Source organism: Glycine soja, chromosome 2, assembly GCF_004193775.1.
Source record: "Glycine soja cultivar W05 chromosome 2, ASM419377v2, whole genome shotgun sequence".
NCBI lineage: Eukaryota > Viridiplantae > Streptophyta > Magnoliopsida > Fabales > Fabaceae > Glycine > Glycine soja.
The window spans coordinates 30,942,123-30,964,176 of NC_041003.1; the positions used below are offsets into that span (position 1 = coordinate 30,942,123).

Genomic DNA, 22,054 nt, shown 5'->3' on the forward strand with positions numbered 1-22,054 from the left:
TTTGTTTTGTTAATATCTTGTTATCTAATTAGTTTATCGTTTGTTATTTATTGTATCGCTGTTGAGAACAATTTGAATTAGAATAGAATAATTCTATTTCCTCCGCATACGTATTGTCTCTCTTCTCTCCTCTGTTTTTTATAATTTCCTCCAAAAAACCAACAATTGATATTAGAGCCTTATTCTTACGGGACCTCTACCATGGAAGGTGAAGCAAGTTTTTCCCACATAACTCTTCCAATCTTTGATGGAGAGAATTATGACCTTTGGGAAGTGAAAATGCAATCCTACATGGAGTCTTTGGATTTGTGGGATGTTGTGAAAGAGGATTATGAAATATATTCGCTGCCTGAAAATCTCACCATGGCCCAAATTAAAAATCACAAGGAAAGAAAGATGAAGAAGGCAAAGGCGAGGTCATGTTTGTTTACTGGTGTTTCACAAATGATATTCATCAGAATTATGACTCTTAAATCACCCAAAGCAATTTGGGATTATCTGAAAGAGGAATACGCTGGAGATGATAGAATACGAAGCATGCAAGTGCTGAATTTAAGGAGGGAATTTGAGCTTCAAAGTATGCAAGAGTCAGAGACAATCAAAGAATACTCAAACAAATTGTTGAGTATTGCCAACAAGATAAAGTTGTTGGGAAGTGATTTTGCTGATTCGAGAATTATAGAGAAAATTTTGGTAACGGTGCCGGAGAGGTATGAAGCATCTATAGCTTCATTGGAGAACACAAAGGATCTGTCGAAAATCACATTGGCAGAAGTGCTACATGCCCTGCAAGCTCAAGAGCAGCGAAGGTTGATGAGGCAAGATCGTGTTATCGAAGGTGCTTTGCCCGCCAAACATCATGAAGTTGATGAAAGTAAAAAGATTTTTTTCAAGAAAAATCAGCCAGCAAGCAGCGAAAATAATGCAAGCAATCAAAACAAAGGCAAGGATAAAAAGAAAAATTATCCACCTTATCAGCATTGCGGAAAATTGGGTCACCCACCATACAAATGTTGGAAACAGCCAGACGCAAAGTGCAACAAGTGCAATCAGCTTGGACACGAAGCTATAATATGCCCAAGTTGTTGAGCAGAGGAAGAAAATTATATTTTTGCTGCAACATGTTATTCGATGAGGAGTAGTTCTAAATGTTGGTTGATTGATAGTGGTTGTACGAACCACATGACATATGATAAGACTCTATTCAAGGATTTGAAGCCAACTAATGTCTCAAAGGTCAGAATTGGGAATGGTGGCTATATTCCAATAAAAGGAAAAGGAACTGTTGCAATTTCAACGTGTTCAGGTACCAAATTAATATCAGATGTTCTTTATGTACCTAACATTGACCAAAACTTGCTAAGTGTAGGTCAATTGATTAAAAAGGGATTTAAAGTGTCCTTTGAATATCAACATTGCTTTATCTATGACATTGCTGGCCAGGAAGTTCTAAGGGTTAAAATGAAAGGTAAAAGCTTTTCATTTGATCCAGCAGAGGAGGAGCATACAACCTATTTCACTCAAGTCACACCCATGGAACTCTGGCACAAGAGACTTGGTCATTGTCATCTTGAAAGAATGCTAAACATGAAAAAAAGGAAATATGCAAAAGAAAATTTGAAGAAGTTTCAAATGGAGGAATGCAAATCTGTTAACACACCAATGAATCAAAAGGAGAAGTTCAACAAGGAACAAGGTGTTGATAACATTGATGAAGGATATTATGGGAGCTTGATTGGATGTCTAATGTATCTCACTACAACAAGGCCAAACATTCTATTTTCTCAAAAGAACAAAACTGGAATTTTTGTTAACAATCAAGTAGTCATTGCTATTACAAACAATCTCGTGTGTCATGGGAAGACTAAATATTTCAACATCAAGTTCTATTATTTGATAAAGATGCAGCAAAGTGAAGAAGTGAACTTAATTTACTGCAAGTTTAAAGATCAACTGGCTGACATGTTTATAAAGTCACTACCTATCAACAAACTTGAACTCTTAAGGCAAAGAATTGGAGTTTGCAGTTCTAAAAGCAAGGAGGAGTGTTGAAGATATACTTTTGTAACTGCATAATATTTTATTTTTCAGTTTTTAAAATAGGATTTAGTAAATAAATTGGTTTCCTATATTTTAGGAGTAAGTCAGTTTTAATGTATTAACCTAGTCAATAAGTGATTCCTATATTTAAGGAGTAAGTTAGTTTTAATATTCTGTTTTGTTAATATCTTGTTATCTAATTAATTTATCTTTTGTTATTTATTGTATCGCTGTCGAGAACAATTTGAATTAGAATAGAATAATTTTATTTATTCTGCATACGTATTGTCTCTCTTCTCTCCTCTGTTTTTTATAATTTCCACCACAAAACCAACACAGACTACTACTAGCGTCTGCTTGTGCTGGAGTCCCTACTCCCTAGCTACTCCCTTGGGTTGTAATGTCGGCTTTGTCGCCTTAGGGTAACAGGCTTTAAGTCGGGTCTTACTCAGATTTTTGACTTAGGGTGATCCTTAGTGTTAAAACAAATTACTATTGGCAATGATTCCACAACGTGTAAGAATACATATTTATCTGAGTTAAAAGAAAAATACTTATCTAGAGTTAAAAGTATTTTTAACTGTACTTCATCGTTTTTTAACCGATAATAAAGCATTTGATAAAGATATGGCGCTATTTTTATTGTTTTTTTTTTTTTTTTGCTAAATGGTGAGACTCACCTTTTGGAAATGAATCGGCTGATCAACTAAGAATAGTTGAAAAACCAATTAAATATTATCACAAAAAAATAAAAAATAAAAAAACAGACCTAGCTTTACCATTTCGGAATGGGTTCCTGGAATTTTTGTATTCTTCTCATTTTAATTGAGTTTTCGGTTAGTCTTGAAAATATACTATTTTTATGTAGATAATTTGTTTCCGCACTTTAATATTGGCCATTTGTCTCACCTTATATGCCCTTGCGTGAATCATACGTAGTTCAAAAAAACTAGTTGACATGTTTTTAGGAAATGCAGAGAACCGTTTGAAAGATAATTGAAGAATTCCATATATGTTACCAGTTTAGACTTTTTAAACAGGTCTGGAATCTAGAAGAAAGGAAAAGAGAAAGAAACAACTTTGGAAAAAGAAAAACATTGAAATAAGAATATCTGAATGTGTCTGTGAGTCAGTGATTGTGCCATTTCTTGCATGATGATATTGATATAAAAATTCAAGTTTGACGCATTATTGGAAGTATTCTGGTTTGAGACTTTAACTAATAGAGGTTTCCATCATTCCAATATCCACCTAATTATTCTTGTTATAGATGTTATATTAAATGTGTTTCAATAATAATTAATTTCAGATTTCAGATAATTAATTAATTCATGAAATGATATATAAGTCTGAACTTTTATTACCAAGTGATTTTAGAGTTCCGTTTTTATTATTCAGATAGACGATCTTGTTTGAAAAAAATAAAATGTTAGACACTAATTATAAGCATATCTTTCCAATATGATTTGAAACTTTATTCATTATGTTGTGACTTCCACTAAAACCAGGTTGGTACACCCATTCTTTTAATTAAATAAAAAAATCACTAAAAGCTAAGATGTATACAATATTCATGATTCACGTCCAAAAGGGCTTTTGCATCATGACAAATGGCCACGTCGAAGTAAGCATAGGTTGAAGAGAAGGAAAAAGAGTAAGGATTTAACTGCATTGCAAAGAGATGAAAAAAATACATTTCGTGAATCCAAATACATGATAATTGGATTGGGTATATTCAACTCTTATGGGCCTTAGAATTTTTAGAAGTTGGGGGTGTCAATGTCCAACTCAGGTGAGGATTTGAGTGCTGCTAGGTGCACCTAGCAGTTTTGCTGGTGCACCCAGTAATTACTGTGAAAAGGTCATAATGTCCTTCATTAATTTTAAAAAAAAAACGAAACCTCTCTCTCTCCCTCCCCGCGTTGGCGCTTCTGCTTCTTCTTCTTTCGGATCAGCTCTCTTCTTCTTCTTCCTGCTTCTTCTTCCTGGTTCTTCCTGCGCCTTCTTCTTCATTGCTTGCGTGTCTTCTTTGTGCCTCTTCTTCTTCTTCGTTGAGGAGGTTGCCGAGGTAGCTTGCGGTGGTGCTACGAGGAAGCTTCCGTGAAGAGCAACGGTCGTTGAGGAGGTTTGCGCGTCCACCGTCGAGGTCAGCACCGTGAACCTTACCTTTTTTTGCTCCAGTGTTGCCGGCGATGGCGGAAAGCGCTGTCGGAAATCGCTGGGAGCTTTACGGATCAAGTGATCCGTAAACATTTTCCTGATCAACTTGATCCGGAAGATGCTTACGGATCAAGTTGATCTGTAAACTACTTGTAAGTAGTTTACAGATCACCTAATCCGTAAGCATCTTCCGGATCAAGTTGATCCAGAAAATGTTTACGGATCACTTGATCCGTAAGGTATGTTGAGTAGTTTACGGATCACTTGATCCGTAAAATACTCAACATACTTTACGAATCACCTGATCCGTAAAACTCAATTTGATTTTAATTCAAAAATTGCCAAATATTATTTGATACCTCTGAATGTATGCTAAATATTTGATAAATAGTGTCATGAATATCTACTGTTTCATACAAATTGCCATGAATGTATGCTAATGATTGATATCCCTATAAGCTAACTTCCATGTGCTTCCATATAAGCCAACTTCCATGTACTTCCTTTAACTAAGTTATGACCAATATGATTGATGCAAATACTTGTGAGTAACAATCTACAGCTTCTTGTACCTAAATTCATACCTTAGATAACAATCTGCAGCTTCTTGTACCTAAATTAGAGGAGAACAACAATGAATAACAATGTGCAGCTTCTTGTACCTAAATCCAAATTAGAGGAGAACAACAATGAATAACAATCTGCAGCTTCTTGTACCTAAATTCATACCTTAGATAGATGCAAATACTTGCAATTAATGGATTAAACTAGGAAATAGGAATTTGACATGATAGAACTAGGAATTTGGCATGATGGTAGTTTGCTTAGAACCTCTGAGCCTGTATGTGAAGAAATGCATTTGGAATCATGAACCAACTATCCCAAAACCTGAAGTTATTTAGAACTCTAAGCCACATGGTCGGCTATAATATAATATCACAAATGATGAACCAACTATTCCATACAAATGGTTTTATATCAAACTTTAGAGCAATAAGCATTTTGGTCATCAATTAAGCAGCCATTCTATCACCTAATGTTAATACTAATTCAATTCCCAAAACCCTATCATAATCATCAATTAAATTTCAAAAACTGAAAACATAAAAGTAGAGAAACAAAACACAAATTCTCAATTAATAAAAGGGACTTTAAATTTAATCACAACCTCGAGATCCTTGAATTGACTTTGGGCTACACTAAACATTATTTTATCACAACTTGCATGAGATATTAGAATGAATCATAAAAACACTTGGTAAACTACTTAATAGTTAATATTTCAATTAATATTGCTTGGGGCTCATAGGAATGCACTTCACTGTCAATATAGGTTGAACCAAATGAGTAGTTGTTTCCATTTCTTCCTTTAACTAAGTTATGACCATAGAGGATAGAGTATCCTTAGAAAAGAAATAGCTCATAAAGGATAGAGTATCCTTTAACTAAGTTATGACCATGTACTTCCTTTATAGGTTGAACCAAATGAATAAGCATAAGGTTGATTTCTTCTTTCTTTGGCTTTGTTCATCTAATATCAAGAAGATTGATTTCTTCTTTCTTTGGCTTTGTTTATCTAATATCAATAATATTAGGATCCATAATCAATTTCCATTCAATCATATAGTGTACTGAATAAAAACTAACCCGATAAAAGCATAAAGCGCGACTTTCAGTCAATGAAATTTGCGTTAGACCAATGAAATTTGAGTGAATGAAATGGGTGATTGAATTTGCGTCACTCATTTGCAGATCATGGTTAGGACTAGAGGATTAGGTCATGCCTTAGGTGTGGGCAGAGGAGATTGTGATGATTCTGATGATGCTCCGTAGCATCGACGGCCTACTGCATCCGCACGGAGACAGCGAGTCACTATGACTGCGGATCACGTCGATGAGTCAGTCATCCCTGCGCCAGATGTTCAGGATGACCCGATGGAGGCACCAGCTGCTGTGGAGGACATTCCTGCGGACGCAGGCGTAGAGGCGGCTGAGGATCGGCCTCAGGGATTTCCGGGTGGTCCGAGCGACCCATCTGTGTTGACAGCATATGCGGATCGCGTTGCTTGCAGCGTATGGACGGGAGAGGTATTTATACTATTTATTTTTAGTTACTTGTAAATTATACTTTATGATTGAAATTAGTTTTCCTTTAAATGATTATTTTAACGAATTTTGCGTTCCTTTATACTTCAATTCAGGAGTGTCCTGAATTGAAGCTATCCTCTTATGGGAGGAAGGCCCACAGTTTAGGCAGGCCTGCCCCTGCCATTGAGGGACTTATTGCTGGTACAGGACTAAGTCCTCTGATCGCGTGTTCGGTAGACACCAACGATCAGGGACTTTTGTCCGCGTTTGTGGAGCGGTGGCACCGGGAGACTTCTAGTTTCCATCTCCCGGTAGGAGAGCTCACCATCACATTGGACGACATCTCCTCTCTTCTCCATCTTCCCGTTATTGGCGACTTACACGCATTTGAGCCCTTGCACGTGGACAATGCGGTTCAGATGCTGGTGGACTTGTTGATGGTCTCTCCAGAGTCTGCTAGGGCTGAGACAGTCCAGTGTCGCGGACCGTACGTACGCCTGCAATGGGTACGTGATATATATCAGCGCCGATGCCAGGCAGGTCATTGGACAGTTGCGGGTCGCGCATATCTTCTTCACCTACTGGGTTGCACTCTGTTTGCTAACAAGAGTGCAACCAATGTCCATGTTGTCTACTTGGAGGCCCTTCGTGACCTCAGTATGACAAAGAGGTACGCCTGGGGAGTGGCTGCTTTGGTTCATATGTACGACCAGCTGAACGATGCATCTATGAGCCACAGTCGACAGCTTGGCGGTTACATCACACTGCTGCAGGTAACAAATATGTTTTTCATTCATTCAGGCTAAACAATGTTCAACTTTAAATTTTGTTACACTTTCATTATTAATGTTTATAATTTGAATGTTACATCTGTAGTGCTGGATTTACGAGCACTTTCCCTTGGTCGCGGAGTCCACCGCTGATCAGGACTACGACGAGGCTTCTCCGCGTGCGTGCAGGTGGATTGCGACGAAGAAGACCGTGAAGAGCATTCGCACGCCGTCGTATAGGGAGCGCCTGGACCGACTCCGGATTCCGGATGGCTATTGGATCCCTTATGGGAAGCATCGGGAGGTCCAGGACTTCCACGTCAGATCATGCTATTCCGGTCTCTTGCGCTGGGGGCCTGTTGCTGTTTATTACCGATCGGAGAGGTTCGTGCGGCAGTTTGGCTACACGCAGACCATTCCTGATCCTCCTGTCGATTCATGGGTCTCGTATGATGATATACACAATAGGTGGATGCACTACGAGGATCATATCGTACCTGCAGGTGAGGTGTGCGTTGTGCCAGGGGCGTGTTCCAGTGATTACATCAATTGGTTCTTCCGCATCTCCCATCCTTTCATGACACCAGGCCACGCATTAGATCCTCTGCCTCATGGTCATGCCCCGCAGCCTCGAGTCGTCCCTCAGGAGCATCGTCGACATCTACGGAGGAGCCCAGACATGCAGTGGTAAGTAATACTAATAATTTACGTCATTTACCTCAATATTTGCATAATAATTTGTGTAATTAGTTTGTTTTGTATGTAACAGGAAGTTTGTGATGACATTGCTGAGAGGTTGAAGCGCCATCTGAGTCTAGGGGTGGTCATGCTAGGGTCATCGACACATGAGGTGATCGAAGAATGCCTCAGATTGGCCAGGAGTGTGACACAGGACCATCTAGTATACGTTAGGTGTAGACGCAGGCGACGCACTGATCAGGCGTAGTTTATGTACATATTTTATATTGATATTCCTTGTATATACAGATATTGTACATGAACTCATTTCATGCGTATTGTTGGTTTTATTTATTTTCATTACTAATGTTAGTTTTATTTATTTTCATTGATTGTGTATTCCATTTGTGTCTATATACACGCGTGTTATTAAAATGGTCTAGTTAACTTAGTTTACCAATTAATAAAAAATAATTTAAAATATAAATTTAAATATAATTGAAATAAAGAAGTTGAAAAGGGTGTAAAAAAAATTAAACAAAAAATGGATATCATTCGTTATCTAAGATCTTATATAACGTACTAATATTTTTAAATTCTCTTATAATTACTATTTTCCCACTTATACTAATGATCATGTAAAAAAATGTATTATAAAGTAGTTAGTATTTTCATTTTTTATCTAATACTAATTATTATTTTTATATTCTTTATAATATTAATAATGATATGATTAATTCTTTATAATATTATCTTTTATGTATTTATTGATTTTTATTAATATGTATAAAATAACCTTAAACAATAATTATAATGGGACTGAGTAAGTATTTTAATATCATCTTCTAAACCAATTTATTCTAAAAAAATATATTAAAAAATTAATTATTTATAATAAATCAATATTTATAAATATATTATAATTAATAAAATAAAAAATAAATTTAATTATATTATAAATAAAATATGTTGTATTTTAAAGTATATTATAATTATTTTTCCTCTTTCGGATCAACTTGATCCGTAACTTCCGGATCAAGTTGATCTGTTAGTCTCTTACGGATCAAGTTGATCCGTAGGAGGAAAACTAAGCAAGGACAATTTTGTCATTTTTTAAGAATATTGGGTGCACCTAGCAACACTCTGAGGATTTTCATATGATTTTCCAAACCATTATGATTGAAGGTGGTATAGGAACATGGCTCGTGTTTTAGATGAGTCAAATAAGTTTAATTCATGAAAAAAATGTTTTTCTTTTCAAGGTCACTAATTGGCCTGCAAAAGTTCACAAATAAACGGTCTGGTCCGTGAATTCAAATATTAATTTGAAAAAAAAAGTGAAAAATGTATAGAATTAAAAGAAAAAATTCTGACTTCATTTTTTAAACTAAAATCTATTACACTAAAATATACCAAAATTTTAAACATAATAAAATAACAATAACAACCTAAATTAAAAATCAAAATCTTAACATAACAAATTAATAATACTTATACATTGTAACTTCACCAACAATAAATGTATTCCAATCCAAGTATACTCTACAAAGAATCATTCAAGAAAAATAAAAAGTATGACAAAAAAAATACTCCAATGGGAAAAAAATACTCAACGGAATCATTTTGTTGTGTCAAAATTCAGACAACGACAAAATCATGATTTCATTGAGTATTTTGAAAATAAACAATAAAATAAAAAACATAAACCTATGGTTGGATGGGTCTAACCAGAGAGAAGAGAATAGGAGAAGAGGAAATAGGAAGGGAGGAAGGATTGGGGGTGTTGTGAAAGAGGAAGGGAGAAGTGAGAAAGGAAGGGAGAAGGATTTGGGGTGTAGAAAAAAGGCATAAGGATAAAACGGAGAATTTGCTATGGCTGGTAGTGCTAATAGCAAATCTGGAATGACAATAGCAATGCTGCAAATGTATTGGGGGTGTTGTGAAAGAGGAAGGGAGAAGTGAGAAAGGAAGGGAGAAGGATTTGGGGTGTAGAAAAAAGGCATAAGGATAAACGGAAAATTTGCTATGGCTGGTAGTGCTAATAGCAAATATGGAATGACAATAGCAATGCTGCAAATGTATTCACGAAAACTAATTGGGCCCTAAAAAAATGAGGTAATTATTATTCTAACCCTCCTTTTCATTATTCGCACGCCCCACATGTTTTGAAAAAATTATTCTTTTTTTTAATAAAAAAAATATTCTCAAAACATCCTTTTAATGGAAATATTTTTTGTTTATATAAAATATATAATGGAAGCATATTTTCATTGTAAAAGAGGGGTGCAAAAAATACATTTTCACTTTATAAAGTATACAACAAAACATTTTTGTTGTGTATTTTTATTTTTTTTGCAATCTATCTTATGTAACAGAAATACATTTCTATTTTATTAAACTATTATGAAAAAAATTGTAAATGTATATAAGTTACTTTTTTGCAATTAATATATAAGTTACTATTTTAAAATTGAATTAATGATGACACAAATTATCCTATTGTAATCAAATTAATCATAATACAAATTATTATCATAATTGATTTAATCACTATTAATAAAGGTAATTCATATAATAATTAATCCAATTAATTTATAAGTGCTAAATTGTATCTAATTAATTGAATTTTAATTAAAAAAAGATCATGTATATGATATTAATTACTATTAAAAAGGTAGTTTAATCTAATTTCAATTGAAATAAAGATAATTTATATCATAATTAATTTGATTACTTCTTAAGTAAAGTAACTTATATATCTATCGTTAATTAAAAAAATGTAAAATTTAATGTAATATAAACGCATATCTGTTTTGCAAAATGCACAATAGAATCACTTTTTTGTCATTATTTGATCAACGAAATTGTATTTTCATTGTGTAAGATGGGATAAAAAAATACACAACAAAATCATGTTTCCTTTGTGTAGTTTTTTTTTGCATCCCTTTTACATAACGACAACGTGATTATGTTGTGTATTTGTTAGTGTAATTGTGTTTTCGTGAAAATAGTATTTTTAGAATAATTTATTTTTAAGCACAATGGGATGGAATAGTAAAAGTGGGAATGAAAATAACAATTCCCTAAAGAGATCAACATAAGCCTAGTAAAGATTGGATGCTAACCCACATGGGTCAACCAAAGCCCATTATCTAGTAATCTGACTTTCATTGATGAATAAGGGGATTTGAATCCTACACTCCCATATATGTATCTTGCACCTCTCATTTTTGTTTGAAAATACCAAACTATCCGACCCTACCCTAACCCCATTCTCTTTGTGCGAACTACTCCCACGACGACAACTTCTTCTCCCACAACTTCACCTTCTTCACAATAGCCTCACAACCTCCACCTCATGAGTCACGATGCCGCAAAACATCCTCCCCCCTCCTCCTTCCTTTCTGTATCGCCATTGAAGGTAAGAATGCGATCCAGAACATGGTGTTTTGTCTTTTGGAATGACAATTCTAAAATGATTTTTTTATTATTTTTAACCATTATTCTGAAGACCGGATTTCGTTAGATATATAGAGCCTTACGAAATGACCATTACGGAACATAGATTGAGTTTTGAAATAGGCTTTTCAAAATAAATAAAATGTTTTTTATTTTATTTTTAACCATTATTTTATACTGTTATGGAACAAGCATTTCGAAAGCTATTTTTTTACTACTCTGTTCTCGAAGGTATTTTTTACTATTATGGAACACCTATTCCAGGAGGTGGAAGTTATTTTTTATTGTTATGGAACACCTATTCTGGAAGTTATTTTTTACTATTATGGAAAACTTATTCTGAAAGGCAGAAACTATTTTTTATTATTATGGAACACCTATTATGGAGGCTATTTTTAACTATTGTGAAACATCCATTCTGAAAATGATTTTTTACTATTATGGAACGCATATTCCGGAAGTTATTTTTTTACTATTATAGAAAACCTCTTCTAGAAAGCAAAACTATTTTTTATTATTATGAAACAGTTATTCTGAAAACTATTTTTTACTAATATGAAACATTTATTATGAAAAGGTATAATATGAAAAGGGTAATTAAGGATTTTTAAAAATTTGGAAGGTATAGAATTCAATATAGGAGGTAGAGGATTCAAATCCCCTCGGATGCAGCTCAAATAAAAAGTTACCTACTACATCGGCAAGAACATTTTACAGGAAATTATACGGGTGTACGAGGAAAATTTATAACCCTAATGTTTAGTAAAAATATTTTTATAATAATTTGAATTTATGTGTTTTTAAAATATGTAAATTATATATAAAACCCAGATATAACCTTTTTCTATTTTTTTATGTTGTGAATTAAAGAGGGTCGCAGAAATTCTCTTCTTAAAATATCATTCATCAACATTTATCATGCACAATCATTACTCAAAATCTTTGTAAAGAGGAAACTAAAAGAAGATAATAGAATGACAATGGATAAATATCTCCTGTTGCAATAATCTATTTAGAGAAACCAAACAAATATATAATAGAAAATAACTAAAATAATAATAATAATAATAATAATAATAATAATAATAATAATAATAATAATAATAATAATAAGAGATGCCGAGATTTTAATTTAAAAAAAAGAATCAATGATAAAACTGGTAAGTCATCAAAATTATAGAATCATGCTCACAAAATGTGTTTTTTTTTTGTTTTAAAAATGTTAAAAAATTGAGGATTTGAATATGGTTTTTCCAAAAAATTGTATTAAAAAGTATTATTTGGTTTTTTTTTTTTTTTTTGCTTTATTGACATGTTTGAAGCTAAATGATACCAAGTTTTAAACTTGCATAATTCCAATCCAATAGTATATAATTGTTTAAAATAAATAAAGTTGTGGCATTAAACCCAAACTTTAAAAGTATAGGGACCAAAACCATAATAAAGGAAAATTATAGTTAAAAAATAATATTAGAATCAAACACAAATATGGCTATAAGCCTAAGACAATCCAAATACAATATTCCCTCAAATGGTTAAATATATTCACTAAGAATGTTAGCCATATCACTATCACATTGTGAATGACTCGAACAAAATTGATTCCCAGAGATAGGGATACCTATAATTGTACAAGAAACTAAGTGACTAACCATGCAATAAAAAAGATTTTGCTCTTTTGGCAGTTCTCAAATGTGACAAAATCAAAGTCAAAGACAACGTATTGGTAATCATTTTCAGGTAAGGATGCAATGAAATCATCATAGTTCTCATCAGGGCATCCGATTTTTCCAACGATAACCTTTTTCTTTTTCTCGTCATATTTTAAAAATCACATAGCAATGAACTTTCTTCCTTTGCAATTCTAGGAACATGTTTACGCAATGCTCAACCACATCCACGTCAGAAGAGGCATTTCCCTAAATTGAAGCCACACATTAAATTCTAAACTCTAGTCCTTTTCAAATTCAATACTTTAACTACATTACCAATAATAATGATAATGTTCTTCCAGTAAAATGAATCTAATCAATCAGGAAAATAAAATGTTATTTTCTTTCATTGCACAAAAACAAACTACAACAATCCAATAAGAGATACAATCACACACTCCTAACTCATGTGAGTTCCCTTACTTCACTTCAAGTCACAAGATACATATGCAGTATGTGTGTACAAAAATCTCAAAACTAACAAATGCGCTTGCTTATCATCCATTGCCCTGGATTAGAAGAAAATTTTGATAAAGGCAACCCTAAAGTTAATTGCAATTCAAAGCAACTTCATGCATGAGGAAGGAATAAAAGCCTAATAACTTTAAATAAAATATTTTGGTAGAGGCAATTTCTAGCTTCTAAGGTAAATTTGCAATTCTTTGGGAGCAACAACCAATATATACCAGAGATAAGAAAATTATTTTAAGTGCATATCTAACATTAAATCAAAATGTAACTAAGATTCTTGTAAGATTAGCCTGGCACATAAAATACTAAATGTGACAACCTCTACCCCTCACATATATATTAATAAAGGAATAAAAATTCAAATATTAATTAAAAGTATTTTTAAAACATTTTTAAATACAAGCTTTTCAAACGGGTAAAAGGCTCACATTCACTTTCTTCTACATCATATTCAAACTTGTTCAAATAAATAATAAAGTCATCTCGACTCAAAGAAGGTCATCTAAGTCTCATACAATTAATATATAACCTATATCCTAATGTCACATCCTATCAGAGCGTGGTGTTCCCGTGTCCTCTAGCATGAGGTTCTTCATAGTCAACCACCTATTCATCTGCTCCCCCGAACACAAAGTTTAAGATCATCATAGGATCCAAACACAAACAGCAAACCGGGAGTGAGTTATCACATTTCTAACTACTAGAGAGAAACAACACAACATATAGTAGCCAAATACAATTTACTTAGCATATCTCACATTATTTCATCACTTTGTCATTCATCAATCACACTTTTCATCCATCAATCACACCTTTCAATCATCAATCACTATACACAGGAATCACACACTCTGATCAAGACATAATAACACATCAATTTCATAATAAACAATTAGCAAGCGTATGCGACAGTTATGCTAAGACTCAAGCCTATATGCAATGTGGTACCATGTCAGTGAAAAACCTCGTCGGGCGCCTAGGAATACATGACAAGACAAACCACACAATAATAAGTCAAGTCACTCTCACTAGGTAATATCATAGGGAGACCAGTCAGGGTCACAGTGCTTTGCGAGAATACTCCAACCATATGGGATCAACATCATAGTTGTCAATACCGGTGTAGCGGAGCAGAGCGGCCGACCCCAAAAGTGGGATAGCGGATAGCGGGATGACCGCTATTCTAATGTTTTTTTATATATATGTTAAATAATTAATAATATATATATATTCAAAAAAATATAAATATATATATAAGTTTTTAATATCATAAAATTATGATATTATTATATTCATTTAATATTATGTCTATATTATTTAATTATCAACATTATTATTATTATTAATATTGCTCGGCTACAATTTAACTAGATATGTTAAACTTTAAAACCAAAAATATATATATATATATATATATATATATATATATATAAGTTTTTAATATTATTTCTATATTATTTAATTATTAACATTATTATTATATATTAATATTGTTTGGCTACAATTTAACTAGATATGTTAAACTTTAAAACAAAAATATAAATAATTAATAATATATATATGTTCAAAAACAAATATATATATATATATATATATATATATATATATATTAGTTTTTAATATTATAAAATTATGATATTATTATATTTATTTCATATTATTTCTATATTATTTAATTATTAAAATTATTATTGTATATTAATATTGTTCAGCTATAATTTAACTAGAAATGTTAAACTTTAAAACAAAAATATAAATATATATATAAGTTTTTAATATTATAAAACTATGATATTATTATATTTATTTAATATTATTTCTATATTATTTAATTATTAACATTATTATTATATATTAATATTGTTTGGCTCTACATAAGCCAGCCCTAGTGGTATATATGTTTTGTTTTGCTGAATCCCCTAATGGTATATTAAAATGTGAATATACTGTATACACATGGTAGATAATTAAGGTAGGACAATTTTGAGAGAAGGGGAGATAAAGAGTTGGTGGAGCGCGCGGGTGCGAGATCTGAGATCGAGGGTTTCTTAGTAACACAGAACATAGCAGAAGAAGCAACACAGTGCCCTCTCTCTCTCTCTCCCTCCCTCTCTCCCTCTCTCCCTCTCAGTGCCCTCCCTCTCTCTCTCCCTCCCTCTCTCCCTCTCTCTCTAGGAAGAACAAAGCAGAAAAAGCAACACAGAACAGAACCACCGAACTCACTCAAAACCACCATGCTTCGAAGTAGCAGTGCGAAAAACCGCTCCGCAACCTGCGTCGCTCTGTCACGCTCCGCCGCGACAGCGACCGCTCCAGCCGCAACCCCAAAACTGCCTCGCTACACACGTGTACGTCACGGATGGGTGCCGCTCCGCTCCACCCCACCGCTATAGCGATCGCTACGGCCGCTATTGACAACTATGATCAACATAGGCTTAAAGGAGCACTCAAACCGTGTGACCCCCAAGGCCTACACTCCGAAGAGTCCGTCAGGGCCTCTCCCTCTTGATTCAGGTCCAACCCAGAAAACATTTTAGCACACAGACTCTATCTATGAACTGTACAAAACACACGACTCCTCAATTGTTCTCAAAATAATTTTAACTCGTCGTCCTTTAAGGGTCTTATCATTAACTCATCGCCCTTAAAGGGATTTAGCATCAACTCGTCGCCCTAAAAGGGACTTAGCATTAACTCGTTACCCTTGAAGGGACTTATGATCGTGTGATTGTACAATTCATAGTTCACAACTCAATGCACACAACACTTCAAGGCACATATATATCTCAATCATATACATACTCAATTTATCACATACACTTAATCCCAATCACAATGGTATAATCTCAATTTAACATATTATCACACCTCATGAATCATATACACTTTATCTATGAACTATGCAATACACACATTTACTCAATTGTTTTCAAAATCATTTTAACTCATCGAGTTCCCACAGTGGATCTCATCACAATACTCGTCACCCTTAAAGGGTCTTACAATTGTGTGATTGCACAGTTCATAGTTCACAACTCAATACACACATCTCATCTCAATACACATGTATTTCATCATCCGTCACATGTTCAATTTATCACATACTCACAGTTTGAATCATCATTTCATAACCTCAACATAAAAATTTATACATAAGATTTTATCACAACATGGGATGTAAAGCCTCTAAAATAGTTTCTCACAATTGTATCAAAATCAATTAATCAAAATCATGGGTTAAACACAAAGACATCAAGAGCACTCAAGTTTATCAATCAATTCTCATCACGACATCAATTGGTACATAGAACACAATAATATTGCATTCATAATCATAAAGAAAAATTATAATTCAATAAACATCATAAAATAAACCCAAATTTAGTTCTCTAAGGATCCCTACACATGTTCTCACTAACCCCCAATTGTGAATAACTCATCTCTTACCTCTGAGCGGACTCACGTGTCTTCAGCCAGCGATAGTAACATCTCTAGCGGTTTCCTGAGATTTCTTCAGTTATTCCTCCGACTGCTCCGATAGAATTCCTAAATGTCAGAGAGACGGAGAAGAGATTGAAACCTCCATTTGTACTGTCTTCATGCAATTCCTTTTTCTCCCTTCACAAATATTATCCCAAAAATCCCAACGGTGAAAGTGTGCGCAACTGAATTTCAAACAACATATCCAAATTTCCTGAAAATCCAACGGTTAACGAAACCGAGATCATAGTTTTACCGAGACAGTTTTGGGTTTCTGCGGGAAATTAAAATTCTATAATGCGAAGGGTTTTCCTCTAAACTCGGATATGATTTTGAAATTTCCAACGGTGAGAATTTTAGAAATTGGATTGCGAATGTGGTACTCAAATTTCACGACGATCCAACGGTGAACGAGTCCGAGATCGTTGTTTTTTGAGATAGGTTTGGTGGACTACGGAAAAAAGAAAGGGTTTTGAGAGGATAAGGGGGAAAACGAAAATGAGGCCAAAAAGAGGCACCTGACTTAACATAACTATTTATACCAAGGGTATTCAGTCTATTATTTGTTCTATATTTATTTATTTTATAAAAATAAACTCTATTTTATTTTCTATCAAACAAATAAATGAAATATCCTTTTTATTTTCTCTCAAATCATTATTTTAATTAATAATTATATCTCCTTATTTATTTATTTATAAAATCTCATCATTTTTCTAAAACTCTATTTATTTATAAATAACAATTCTTTTTAATCTAGATTACAAAAATTGGGATGTTACACATTTACTCCTTGAGGTGAACCCAAATAGTGTTCCTAAGTGTGAAAAAGCCTAACATTTACTCCACTGGTTATAAAAGACAATCCTAGGTGTGAACTTCACAGTAACTCTTATCACAAACGAATACTGTAAAAAGTTACATAATATATCTTGGATTCATATTGAGATAGCTTGGACAACAGAGTAAACTAACAGATTAATTATAGACCATGACAAGGAAAGCAATAAAGAATACAATCATCACACCCAAATAGTTAAATAGTGTTAACATTGGGTCACAAATCTAATTTGCTCAATGGAACTTCAACCAAAAGCAATATGTTTATAGCTTGTAAGTGAAGGTCCAAAATAAAACAACAAATAGAGCTCAACAAAATCAAAAGTACCAATTCTTTGCCATAACTTTCACTACCTATTTACGAAATTCCTCTCAAATAGTATCCATCAAATTGACTAGGAAGAAAATCTACAAAATTTGTGATTCAATATGATTGTGATTTTATGTCATATAACTATATGACTGATATGATATAATTTAGAATGGCTAAACCCCATACATATGGAGGATCCATTTTGAACAAGAAAATGTTTCTCTATAAATTTTAAAATACCAGACTTTCTCATATATAAAAAATTGCAAGCATTATGTTAATAACAAATCAATTGGTTGCACATATGGGATACACTAGTATTATAGTATACCATGTTAGTTCAACCTACATAATCAACCATCGAAACAAGGCCAACTCATTCACATAGGAATAGGATCCATAGAATCATGTGTAAGATAAACTTGCAGCACCTAGTAACCCATAAAAAGTGATTTACATAAATCCAATTGTTCAATTATAGTTGTAGTTAATCAACACATTAGAATTTACAACATCTAGTAACTTTCACAAGGATAACTATTAGCCAAGAATTACTAAAGAATGAGACTCAAAATTGACACTATTTTATGCATTACTTACCCTAAAAGAGCTTCCTGGACCACCTCTTAGTTGATAAGACCTATTGCACAAGTCAAATGCCTAGAACCCTTTGGGGAAATCAAGAAAGCAAACACATCAATGAACTTAGGCACTAGTACTAGAGCTGATAATTGAAGATTTAAGGTCCAATACTCCAATCACATTCAGCAGGTGCTACGCTCATCCCTAACAAAAACATCAAATTATCCTTTAATTTTTACCATTGTAAAGAGTCAATTGAAATAATAAATAACACTGCAAAATACACTCAAATTGTCTATGTTAATAAATTACTTCCAATTTTCCTCTTATGCATACATAATTTGATTCTGAATTCTTTCCCTTGTAGTGGATCTTCCAAATATTTCACATTCTCAATGATATTATACAGAGTCAATTTCAAATAAATAACAATATTCCTATAAGCATTTATATCTACCAATACCATGTAATAGTAATATATGATCAGTTGATCACTTATCAGTTATTCAAATATACAAAATGAAAACAAACAAACATGTATGCTCATCAATGATGTGTAGCAGAAATTAAAACTGAGCTACTAAGAAACAAAAGAAGAACAATTAGAAAAATTGGTGATGGAACTTGGAGAATTTCTTCTTAAATACAAGATGTTGTATAACATTACAAACTTGACCTTTTCTTTATCCATAAACATTATATAAAGCTTTTAGAATATGTATAATCACAATTCAACTTTACCTTAGAAGCTAGATATTGCCTATGCCAAAATATTGAGATACATACAATATTCTCAACAAGACACTTTATAATTTTCACCTGCAAATATGAAGGGAAACAATGTAATAAAAGTAATATGCTATATATGCCTAATAACTTTATATGCTCTCATTTTTTCCATTACTAGTCTCCTTTGTCACACTCTGGACTCATCTTCCTCATCTCTGTTGTGATGTGTTGTTTTGTGCGAGGAAGACAAGGAAGGAGCTTGATTGCAAGATGAAAGAGATAAACAACAAAGCCACCCCATATGGGTCATAGATCAACACCACTAGCAAAAATTAACAAAGCTAGGCTTTCTTAAATAAAACACTAAAAGAACAAGCTTTATTCAAATCAGAATTAGATCACAAAAAAAATGAACATGTAAAATGAATTATTAAAAAGATAATTGTCATGCCATTGGTTGTATAATAAAAGGCACAACCTCAAGCAACAAAAGTAAAAGGAAGCAAAAAAATACCTATCTTTTGGCATAAACCATAGCGTCAACAAGTCGATCTAAACTCGAAACCTGAAAGTGAAGGCTTTCTATAGTGAAGCTTTCTTCTCATAGTCATCGTCGATGCTGCAATAAAGGGTTGTGTTTGGAGTTGGCAATAAGGTGGAGGACAACCTCAGTGTCGGAGGTGATGTTGAAGATGGAGTCGTTGTCTTCGAGGTTGATTCAAAGGAGGTTGTCATTGTGGGTCACACTGACGGAGCTGAAGCAGTAACTGACAACAAAGGGCTAGACATTTTTTAGCATGGATTGGCTGATGGTGGAGTAGCGGGCGTGACCGATGGAGAGGCTGTTGGGGAGATGGTCGAGTTTTGATTAATTGAAGACTTCGAAGACGAGGCCCATGTTGGTGATGGATTAGAGGACATTGTTGTTGACAGTGACAATTTTGATGCCTTCTTGGCCGCAATGATGGAGCGCATAGAGGATAAGGTAGTAGAGGCGCGAGGCCTCAGGGTCATCATATATGCCCACCACGGCGCACTCCTCGCATGACTTCTCATTGTCCAGCGCACCTTCTTCGGCGTGTGACAAGGTGGCACAGACAATGTCAGAAATTGGGTTTTTGGAGAAAACGAGAAGAGGGTGTTTAGTGGCAGCACGAGGGGGAGTGGGTGTTCTAGGAAAAAAGTGGGTTTGGAAAGGAAGAGAAGAGGGTTTGGAGATGGAAAAGAAGGTTTTCTTCTTGTAGTGATGGTTTATGAGCCCAACGATGGTTTTAGAAGCCGATGTTGAGTGACAATTTTCACATTGATTTTTCTTTAAATCAAAGTTGAACAGGTGTTTTCATGACGGTTTTTTGAAAAATCGTTATAGAAAAGTTTGTTTTAATTACAAAAATATCATTGCATTTTTTTCTATGACAGTTTTCCTACAACCGACATCGATTTCACGTCATAAAAAGTCTTATTTCTAATAGTGATCGTAAATATTTTTGAAAATGATGAATCATGGAACAATGATTCTTAGGAAAGAATTATCTGTTTGGTTGATTATAAATATTTTTATAAGTTTTTTGGGAATCAAGGAATGGCTTGATATTTTTACTAGTTACTTTAATTATTTATTACATTAAATAATTTAATAAGTATAATGTGGTATTTTTATAGCAATAAAAAAAATTTAAATAGGGAAATCTAATTAAAAAATTATTTTTGAAAAAAATTATTTCTTAAAAATATTATTTTTTAAAATAGAAATCAAACATTAAAAATCAATATTCTCGATTTAAGATTCTAAAAAAACAAAAAAAAAATTATACCAAACACCTACTAAAATTCTATTATTATGTCAAGAATTATAGTTGCAAACCACAATTAAAACCTAAATCACCTCAATTAAAATGAAGAAGTGTTATTAATACATCTTTTAACATATTTTTACTATTAGTTTAAATTTATTAAAAATAATAAAATTTAGAATAAAACTTGTTAAATAAGAAGTGAGAATAAGAAGTGAGACGCATAGTTTTTCATGATTTTAATAACTTTGAGCAAACTATATATTGTATTTAAAAGAATTTGATAAATAAAAAAGACAATATATAGTTAGTGTTTATGTCTTGTTATAGTTGTCATCATACGTTGTTTTACATATATTAAGAAAAATTAATAAATAAATGAAAAAGAATAATAATTTTATAAAATTAATCTTATCATCATTAATTCATTTTTTGTTTTTCAACTCATATCATTAATATTATAAGGAATATAAATGAAACAAAATAATAAACGTTATTTTGAAAAACTAAAATCACAATTATTTTAGAATAAATTTATTCTACACAAATATTATTATGGAACTGAGAGAGTAACATTTTTCTTAAAAATATCTAATTTCTCTTGACTTCAATGCAACACAACTTTTTATGCTCTATTTTTTAAAATAAGTATCAATACATTTTTTCCCTTTATTTCTTGACCCCAAGTCTCTTACTCTCTGAAGCATATATATATGTCTCTATACAAAAAAAATAAGCATCATGGCATGCAACTTTTGTTTACCCCATCTTTCTATGTAATTAGTAACTATGAGCAGAGCCTTAGAGAGTTGAATTTAGCACACACAACAACACAATAGCTTGAAACAGAAAATATTACAGGCTGTAAAGCCAAAAAAGAGAGGCAAAGTGAGAAACAAATAGGTACCCATTTCTGTCTTCTGTGTTAGTTCAAACCAA

At 33.0% G+C, this 22,054-nt stretch overlaps 2 protein-coding genes across 2 annotated transcripts; both read left to right on the plus strand.

Annotated features, from left to right (window-relative positions):
• The first annotated feature begins 201 nt into the window (after nucleotides 1-201).
• Nucleotides 202-1,089, plus strand: LOC114374946. Its single transcript, XM_028332678.1, has one exon. The coding sequence runs from the start codon at nucleotides 202-204 to the stop codon at nucleotides 1,087-1,089; it is 888 nt and encodes a 295-aa protein (XP_028188479.1).
• Nucleotides 1,090-6,075: 4,986 nt separating this feature from the next.
• Nucleotides 6,076-20,118, plus strand: LOC114374956 (protein MAIN-LIKE 1-like). Its single transcript, XM_028332689.1, has 4 exons — nucleotides 6,076-6,288; nucleotides 6,402-7,061; nucleotides 7,165-7,745; nucleotides 19,953-20,118. The coding sequence occupies exons 1-4, from the start codon at nucleotides 6,076-6,078 to the stop codon at nucleotides 20,116-20,118; spliced, it is 1,620 nt and encodes a 539-aa protein (XP_028188490.1).
• Nucleotides 20,119-22,054: the final 1,936 nt, after the last annotated feature.

Excerpts from the sequence above, each read along its gene's own strand:
- LOC114374956 (XM_028332689.1), top strand. The coding sequence starts at position 6,076 with ATGACTGCGGATCACGTCGATGAGTCAGTCATCCCTGCGCCAGATGTT. Across the intron at positions 7,062-7,164 it reads GTTACATCACACTGCTGCAG|TGCTGGATTTACGAGCACTT; the intron begins GTAACAAATATG and ends TTACATCTGTAG. Across the intron at positions 7,746-19,952 it reads AGGAGCCCAGACATGCAGTG|GGTTGTGTTTGGAGTTGGCA; the intron begins GTAAGTAATACT and ends GCTGCAATAAAG.
- LOC114374946 (XM_028332678.1), top strand. The coding sequence starts at position 202 with ATGGAAGGTGAAGCAAGTTTTTCCCACATAACTCTTCCAATCTTTGAT.